Consider the following 10,027-nt stretch of genomic DNA (forward strand, 5'->3'; position numbering starts at 1 on the left):
AGTCATTCGAGATTTGCCAACCCCGAAAAATGTGACTGAAATCATGAGTCTACTTGGGAGGTTGAACTACATCAGTAGGTTTATTGCTCAACTCACAGCGACATGTGAGCCCATTTTCAAACTTTTTAAAAAGGGTGCTTCTGTCATATAGACGAAGGATTGTAAACAAGATTTTGAAAAAAATCAACGAGTATATGTCCAACCCTCCCATATTGGTCCCACCTGAACCTGATAGGTCTCTCTTTCTATATATTTTTGTGACTGATAATTCCTTTGGGTGTGTTCTTGGTCAACACGATTCCACAGGCATGAAGGAGCAAGCTATCTACTACTTGAGCAAGAAATTCACTAGTTATGAGGTCAAGTACACACTCTTGGCAATGACATGTTGCTCCCTAACTTGGGTAGCTCAAAATTTAAGGCATTACCTTTTGTCCTACACAACTTACCTCATATCTAGGATGAACCCTTTGAAGTACATCTTTCAGAAGCCAGTGCCAACCGACAGATCGCCAAATGGAAAATCTTTCTCACTGAATTTTACATTATATATGTCACTCGGACTACAATGAAAGCTCAAGCTTTAGTAGACCACTTGGTAGAGAATCCTATCGGTGGCGACTATGAACCATTGGATACATATTTTCCAGATGAAGAGATTAACTTAGTTGGAAGTAGATCCAGATGAAAATTAGGTCTGGCAATTATACTTTGATGGAGCAATAAATGCAAAAGGCACAGGGATTGGGGCAATTCTGATATCACCCATAGGGCAGCATTACCCTGCAACAACTAAACTTCGTTTCTTTTGTACAAATAACACAATAGAGTATGAAGCTTGAATCATGGGTTTAAATATGGCAATAGATTTGGGTGTGCAAGAATTGATTGTGTTGGGAGATTCTGATTTGCTTATTCAACAAGCTCAAGGCGAATGGAAAACTCGAGACCTCAAGCTTCTTCCATACAAACAATGTGTAGAAGATCTTAGCAAAAGGTTTAGGTCCATCGATTTTAGATACATCCCCATCTTTCATAATGAATTGGTAGATGTCTTGGCTACTTTGGCTTCAATGCTTCCATATCCAGGAAACACTTGCATCACTCCCTTGAAGATTCAAGTTCAGGAACAATATGGCTATTGTAACACTATTGAAGCAGAATCGGATGGTGAGCCATGGTACCTAGATATCAAGCATTTCTTGCAAACAGGGAAATATCCCAAGCATGCCAATGGAAGCCAAAAAAGAACTATTAGATGTACAGCTAGTGGTTTCCTTTTTAGCGGGGAAGTTTTATATAAACAAACCCCGGATCTAAACTTGTTGAGATGTGTGGATGCCGAAGAAGCCAAGAAGATCATGAATGAAGTACATTCTAGGGTATGTGGACCACACATGAATGGATATGTCCTTGCGAAAAAGATACTCCGAGAAGGATATTACTGGCTTACCATGGAAAGGGATTGCTTTCGCTTTGTGGAAACACATCATGAGTGTCAAATTCATGGTGATCTCATTCATTCACCTCTTTCAGAGTTACACCCCATGGTCGCTCCTTCGGCCTTTGTTGCATGGGGAATGGATGTCATCGAACCAATTCAGCCAAAAGCTTCTAATGGACATCGATTCATTTTGGTCGCAATTTATTACTTTACCAAATGGGAGGAGGCAAGCAACTTCCAAGGCAGTCACTAAGAAGGCGGTCGGGGATTTTGTCCATTAAAACATCATTTGTCGTTTTGGTATCCCAAGAACTATCAGCACAGATAATACTGCAAACCTTTCTAGCAACTTGATGAAGGAGGTAGTTGAGCAATTCAAAATCGTGCATCACAATTCTACTCCATACCGACCAAAAGCCAACGGAGCTGTGGAGGCTGCCAACAAGAATATCAAAATGATTCTTAGGAGGATGGTTCAAGGCACCAGACAATGGCATGAGAAGCTTCCTTTCACACTTTTGGGATATCGCACAATAGTGCGGACTTAGATTGGTGCAACTCCTTATTTGCTGGTAGATTAGACTGAGGTCGTGATACCAACGGAAGTCAAAATTCGATCTCTTCGAAATATTGTCAAGGATGAAATTGAGGATACTGAATGGGTCAAAACCCGACTAGAGCATCTCACATTAATATATAAGAAACGATTGGAATCCGCCTGTTCTGGTCAACTTTATCAGCAAAGGATGGCTCGGGCATACAACAAAAAGGTTCACCCAAGACATTTTAAAGTAGGTCAACTGGTCTTAAAGCATATTCTCCCGCACCAAGAAGAAGCCAAGGGAAAGTTTGCCCCAAATTAGCAAGGTCCATATCTTATCAATGAAGTGTTGTCCAAAGGAGCCTTGCACCTTACTGATGTGGAGGGAAAATCACAGGCATGATTGTTAATGCAAACTCAGTTAAAAGATACAATATCTAATGCGTTCTAGCATGCTATGAAATGTTTCTGGTTGGAAAGACAAAGGCCTCTCATTCAAAAAAAATCCTATCTTTGAATTTTGAACTACATTTGACCTGATTCCGAAAGGACACACATAGGCAACCCTTTGGGGTTTGGTCATACCAAAAAAAAAATCAATATTCTAGTATTTATAGAAAACTGGGGCATTTTTTTTATAAAATGCTATTTTGATAGAATAGTGTCAAATTGTAATTCAGTTTATGATTCTATTCTAGCAACCGATATTTTGACCAACTCTAAGAATGATAGATTCATGTGTCTTGCACGAACAAGAGGATATTAATTATTCTAATGACCTCAGAATTGCCCCTGTCAAAAGAAGATTCATCATTTTGTACTACTAAATTTCGCAACCTCAACACTGAGAAACAAGAAAGGAAAATACTACTTTTACAACTGTGGTATCCATGACAGTTTACGTGCACCTTGACTAATTCATGAAGCACTTTCTACCTCCCCACCAACAAATGTACCAAGTAATTTTGTTCATCTGTCCTGGACTGATGGAATCACCTTTTTTTTTCCTTTGTTGGGATTTAAACATGAAACCTCATGTTCTCAATCAACTTCATTACCACTAGGCCCTTTGGTGCAAAAAAAAATATTCAGTTTCTTTAATATACACAAATATCCCCAAATTATTTGATGTTGGAAATGGATCTTCTAACACCAAAATTTGCAAAAAGTACAACTACCCTCTATAGCACCTTCTCCACCTCCTTCGAACCCTACTCGCACCTAAAATAACCCGTCAAGTCCAAACCTTGTAATAAGGAGAACATTTCTGCATTCTACATAAAACTAGGGCACTGAAAAGAGCAACTTAATTAAGTTGGACTATATAGATTGATATTATGACTGTTCTACCACAAAGTAAAAATCGAGATGAGGACCAAAAGATCATTAAAAATTGTTAAGCTTGTTACGTTGTTAATCTGGTGCTTGGGAACCTCAATTAAGAGAAAACCCATAAAGAGTTGGGATGTTTTACCTCCTTATCAATACATTACACAGGAGTACAGCCAGGTCAGTAGGCAAAAGTGAAGTAAGAGTGCCATTAACCATGCATCCTGTCAAGTTCTTCTTATACTTTTTACCTTTTAAAAAAAAATCACCACTACCATACATTGAATCATGAATTGCTCAAAGGAAATAATATGCGGTTCATGATAAGTGTGTTGGGTATTAGTTGCCCTAAGTTTGTTATCATAAATAGGTTTTTCTTTTTCTTATAAGGAAAACATAAAGTCTTCATATTTGGCTAGTCGTTTTCTTGTAGAAAAAGGTTTAGGACTCTATAAATAAGGGTTTGTTCCTTCTAACATAGTAGCATTCCAACCTCTTTTTATTCCGAGTGAATTGATTGAAGTTGTTTATGTTAGCATGATGAATAATAGAGAATGATTGTATATATTAATGTATAAATTATTGTAATTATAGATATTTGTTATAATAATCATAGAAAATAATAGTGTGATAGAATATCGGATTAGAAGGGATAGCATAACAAATTATAAGGGATTTGAATGGTAAATTTAATGGGATTGAATAACTGATCTTTAGGGATAGGAATAACAGATCTTTAGGGATGTGTAATGTGTTTATACTCTCCATATAAAGGAAAAACTCTCACTTTGAGAGGCAATCAACAAAATCTTGATATGGTATTAGAGTTTATGAATCTGAGATTTGGACTCATTTAGGGCTTTGTTTATATAGATTTAGTGTCCTCAAATGCTTGATCTGTGCCATAAACTGATGAAAAATCCTTGATTTCCAGGTACATGGATTGAGGAACAAAGCAAGGACACTAACATGATAAATAAAGGAACAAAACAAACTGAAAGAATGAAGAAAGGCAAGCCTAGTGATCGCCAAGGTCACTTAGCGAATTGCCGAATGGCTATCTGACTGCCTAAAGTTCTAGTGTGCCAAGTCTTGAGGAAAGAAACCAAGTCGGTGATAGAAATGAGCAGTTGGCGGATCACCGAGTAGCTCTGCGATGCAGTGATAGATTGCCTAAAGTTATAGAACTGAAGGATGCTGAATGATAAGGCGAAAAGGCAATGGAGGAGAGCAAAGGGCGGCTCGCCGAGTGGTTCGGCAAGCCTGACATACTTTGCCGATTGACTCTTCGCATCATATTTTTGGTAACTATAAATACATTTTTGAACATTTAGTTTAGAATTGATCTGGAATTTTTTGAGACATCTAATACGTTATGGTGAAGTTTTGAGCATCTGGAGACAGTTTACTCTAGAGTTTACCTTTGCTTTGAGGGATTGAAGAAATTTTCTTTTGAGAAATTGGAAGTGGGACTTTAAGATTCATCAAATTGGAACATTGTGAAGACAAAATCACTCTTACCCAGTTGATGGATAATCAATTTGGTAACTGTTTTTATCTTTTTATAATGTTTAGCTAAAATCCCAAATTCTTGGGGTGTGATTATGTGATTATGGGCTGATTTAGCTTATGGGTATTTCTAATTGTTAGTTTAAATGCTATTTAAAAGTGAGTTCAATCATTAATTGTTGTTTAATTTATTAATTGTAGTTGTAAATGCAATTTTATATTTGTTTTCTTGGCTTGCTCGAGAGATAGGTTTTAGGACAAAGGTTTTTGATTGATGGTTTGTGGGTATTGGGTTGATCTGGGTTTAGCTCGAGAAAGTAAATCCTAAACCCAATCCCACACATTTAGCTCGAGAGAGTGAATAAATTAAGTTGTGGGCTGCTCTTAATTTGCATGGTTGCTGATGTTCGAGAGAAATCACTTGATTCTAGGTAATTGTTTGAGAGAAAATTACCTTTCTTATAGCCTAGCCTACTCACTAATATCTAGCTATCTACTAATAGTTGCAATTATCGATATGTCTAAATTAGCCCATAATCGATCACATCCTAAGAATCCATCTCATTATTGTTAATTCCAAGTGTTTGTGATCGCTTTTAGCTGATAATCAAAACCGAAACCCCCATTTGACATTCGTGTCACCCCTTGAACAAAGGTATTGGGTTTATCTAGGTTTAGCTCGAGAAAGGAAATCCTAAACCCAATTCGACACATTTAGCTCGAGAGAGTGAATAAGTTAAGGTGTGGGCTGCTCTTAATTTGCATAATTGCTGATGTTCGAGAGAAATCACTTGATTCTGGGTAATTGTTCGAGAGAAAATTACCTTTCTTATAGCCTAGCCTACTCACTAATATCTAGCTATCTACTAATAGTTGCAATTATCGATATGTCTAAATTAGCCCATAATCGATCACATCCTATGAATCCTACTCACAAGTGTTTGTGATTTCTTTTAGTTGATAATCAAAACCAAAACCCCCATTTGACATTCGTGTCACCCCTTGATTTGAATGATGTCTTTATTCGATAATTTTTATTCCTATGGCTGATTTGACCACATTTACACTTCCCAATTGAGTCTGAAACAGGTACCACACCCTGTGGGATTCGACCCCAACTCATTTAGTTGGGTTTTATACTGATTTACGATCGTTGACACTTACAATTTGAAGTAGTGCCTTTGAAAAGTTATTAATCAAAATGGTGCCACTACCGGGGAGTGGTGGTATTTGAAATTCTTTTGGTGAAGTTGAATTGTATTCTTTTTAGTTATAGAAGAATCTACTTACTTTTAGTTGTGGTTTTTGGTGTTGCCTGTTAAAACAGAGGGAATGAGTGTATATGGTAGCAACGACAACCAAGTGGACCACCATTTTACAAAGATGATGATTCTTAGGGATAACTTCCTAGATTTCAAGCACTTGGAGGGTGAGACAACCCATGAGATGTGGCTGAGATTTAAGACATTATTGTTGCAGTGCCCAACTCATGGAATCGCAGATAAGATGCTAATGGACTATTTCTATAGAGGTCTTGGTCTTGTGAACAGAGGAGTGGCTGACCAACTTTCTCCGGGTGGTCTAATGCGACAACCCTATGCAATAATATCCCAACTCCTTGATCGAATGACCAAGACCAACAATGTGCAAGAGAGGGACCAAAATTTAGCCAAAATATTGACCCAGTTGGATCTCTTGGCCAAAAATATCATGTAATTTGAAGTTCTGTACAAAAAGAAAGATAGGTACATTCCTCCTCATGAGCGTAAAAAGCCCATGGATTATGAGGGTGCACAAATAAAAGAGATACTATCACGTATTTTGCACAAAGTTGAAGAACACAAAAAAGTATTGAAAGAGATTATAGAGAATGACTCAATGCTAAATCACATGATTTCTTCTCATTCCATATCTATTAAGCTACTGGAGACCCAAATAGGCCATATTTCATTTCATCTCAACTCAAGACAACAAGGAGGGTTGCCTAATGACACTATTTCAAAACCCAAGAACGAAGCTAGAGTGGGTACTTGCATCGTGCCATGACATTAACTAAGGTGCTTCTTTGGAGGCAACCCATGTTTTTAATTCTTTGTGTTTGGATTTAAATAATGGGTCTTGATGTTGCAGGTTGAAAAGTGGATGTGTGGAAAATGTCCAAATTGGCGAGCCAAAGAGTCTAGTCGGTGACTCGCCGAAGAGGTCGGCAAGCCCGACTTGGACCGCCGTTAGACTCAGGAAAATATTAGGTTGGAATCTTTAAAACTCGGTGGGATTTTGGACAAATTGACAACTCGATGAATAGGTTGGCGAGCCTGACTTTCTCCCCCTTTTGGACCGCCTAGTTGATTGGAGGTCTTGTAAAACTAGGTGAGGTAAGTCACCACTCGGCAAATTTCCAATTGGTTCAATGATGAAGACCAATATCGCTGAAAGGGACGTGAACTGAAAGGTTTAATATTTCAAACTCATTCATATTCCCTCATTTTAGCCTCGTACAATCACACCTGAGCTAGCCGAGTTCACTTGGCGACTTGCCGAAGGTCTCCCTTGATCGACGTTTCTGCGCCCCTAACTCCTAAAATATGCTATAAAATTTGGCGGGCTAGTCTGAGCTCGCAGAGTGGTGTCGGCTATTCACCGACGGGCCTCGAGCATCACCGACCTGCCTTTCTATTGGAAAAGTTTCAAGCCAGTCCTGTCGGCAAGCTTGATCTGGCTCGCCTAAGTGACTTGGCGACTTGCCGATCAGTTCGGCGAGTCTTATTGCAACTTGTTTTCTGCGTTTTTCTTGAATTGTTTCTAAATTTTTCAGATGTGTATTGCAAATATGACTAGGACCAACTTGGACGAGAGTGGTATGCCGCCCCGCAAACAAGCACGGGGCAGTTGCTCCTTATAAAAAAGGGAAGAAAGCACCTCCAAAGGGAGGCTAGGGCAAAAGAAAACCCCCTGTAGCGGAGAGATCAGAGCATAACTCCGGCAGTGATGGGAGTATGTCCATTCTTAAGCTTCATTCTCAGAGCCTAAGGATGACTAGCCACAAAAGACCAGGCGGGCTGAGATCTATGCTCGAGTTCGTCAGGATCCGTCTAGGATCCCGGAGTCTACCTCTCTTGCTGCTAATATAGAACCTACTCCGGCATAGACGGTGGTTCCAGTGCCACCAGTTCACGGTCTTCCTGCCTGCCTGGCTACTCAACAGGCTAAAGGCCGAGGGATCGAGCATAATTCTTGAAGAGAAGAGGCTGTCTACAGATGGTTTGGTCGACATGCACCCTCTTATGTGGGACACACTTCGGTACCACAGGTTAGACCTATTCACCTGGACTAGTGGCCCATATATCCCCACCTAGGTCCATGAGTTCTACACTGCATAAGGTGACCTAGTAGCCCAGGGGAAGAAGAAAGCCAACGCCTTTAGACCGGTAGAGTGTGTGGTAGTTCGGGGAAGACAGTGGGATGCATCAACGATCATATCAATGCTCACACTTGACAGAGCTATAGGGTTTGAGCATGAGTACGAGCTTAGCTACAACACAGACCCTGGATGACTTAGAGGGCTAGCTTGATCCCCTCTTTTCTGACACCACCCCGAGGTGGATTGAGGCAGGAGCTCATATCGAGAAGAAGGACTTGAACATTGCTGCTCAGTATTGGTTCCTGTTCATCAACAGTTCTATCATTGCCTCGCAGAATGAGTCTATCCTCCGCCACCCAAAAGAGGCCTATCTCGGATCAATCATCGCCAAAAAGCAGCTCAACTTGGGACTCATTATTGAGCAGGAGATAGCCGTGAGGGTCAAATAGCGCCAGGCGTCCCTTCTTTTCCTAGTACTGATTACTGAACTAAGTCGGCGTGCTGAAGTTCCTCATGACGAAAAGAGGGACATAAGGGTCACTCCCATATCTTCCACCGATATCCGGCGCATAGAGGTCGATTACACATGGGATGAGGCGGATACGAGGACATATGCTCCGGTTGATGCATCCCTGGAAGTTGATTTTGAGTCTCTGCAGAGGTAACTTTGCCTACTCCGTCCTCCGAGCCTTCAGGTACATCTATTACCACCTTTCCCAGGCCCTACGTTCTTCTACTACTACCCATCCTACCAGGATTACAAAGGCCATGCTCTTCAAAATAGAGCACTTAGCCTATTCTGCTGATGTGCGAGCTTTTCGGCTAGAGGCCAAGGTACCTTGGATCATTAGCGAGCCATCTCAGCTACTTTGACACCCCTCAGGACATCTATTGATGCTCTCACGTCGAGAGTAGAGACTTGTGAAAGTCAACAGGGGGTTACATCCGAGGTGACGACTTTGAAAGTGGAGGTTTCAGATTTGAGGAACGATGTGGACTATCTGAAGTACACAGACTTCACCTCTCTTTTTGAGTCAGATGAGGCTCAGGGTGCTTCAGGCAGTTCTGATATGCCTCTATCTACCACCAAAGATGTGCCGATGGATGATGTAGATGCTGCTGAGTCGGAGGCAGAGACAGATGAGGAGCAATTTGAGGCTTATGAGGCGACCATCTATGTGGACCTGCCCAATCTAGAGGAGCCGACAATACAATCAGTCATCTAGGCATCGCTGACAGAGACATTCATGGCAGGCTCTAGTGGAGCCAATGTTGTTGTTACCCCGAGCACTGATTCCCAAGATCAGAGTATGACATCGTGCATTGATGACCCGACAGATGGAGCGACTGAGTAGACAGGACCATTCTTTACCTCCCTCTTTGTTGCCTTTGTGATTTTTATGGTTTTCACTTGCATTTGAGGACAACTGCTTTTCTTTTGTGGGTGGGGTGAGGTATTTCCATACCTACCTCTTTTGAATACATTTTATGTATATATATTGGTTTTTTATGTTTTAAAGTGTGTTGATTCTATCTTATGGATATTTGAGCTTGTGGATCCTTGTTATGATAGAAAATGGTTTTTGACACATCTGAAAATTTTTGCCACCTCTTATTGTGTGTAAATATGGAAGTGTTTGTTCAAATTTGTGTATCGATTATGATCAATACTGATGACTTGAATAGTGCTCTTAATCGAACAAAAATGAATGTGCGGCTATGATAAGGCCAAATAAAGTTGCATAGACAATATGTGGACTTTTTGTATCTCGTTGTGACTAGCCGGTTATCAAATGGAGTCTCTTATGATGAACATTGCACACTAGCTCGAATGAGTCTCATT

General features: G+C 40.3%; 1 protein-coding gene across 1 annotated transcript; it reads left to right on the forward strand.

The window, feature by feature from the left end:
• The first annotated feature begins 845 nt into the window (after positions 1 to 845).
• Positions 846 to 1,697, forward strand: LOC125810027 (uncharacterized). The gene has a single exon (XM_049489542.1). It carries the CDS (start codon positions 846 to 848, stop codon positions 1,695 to 1,697), a length of 852 nt encoding a protein of 283 aa, XP_049345499.1.
• The last annotated feature ends 8,330 nt before the right edge of the window (positions 1,698 to 10,027 follow it).

The sequence above is a fragment of the Solanum verrucosum genome, unplaced genomic scaffold (genome assembly GCF_900185275.1).
Source record: "Solanum verrucosum unplaced genomic scaffold, falcon-dt-bn FXZP01000241.1, whole genome shotgun sequence".
Lineage (NCBI taxonomy): Eukaryota > Viridiplantae > Streptophyta > Magnoliopsida > Solanales > Solanaceae > Solanum > Solanum verrucosum.

Excerpts from the sequence above, each read along its gene's own strand:
- LOC125810027 (XM_049489542.1), top strand. The coding sequence starts at position 846 with ATGGGTTTAAATATGGCAATAGATTTGGGTGTGCAAGAATTGATTGTG.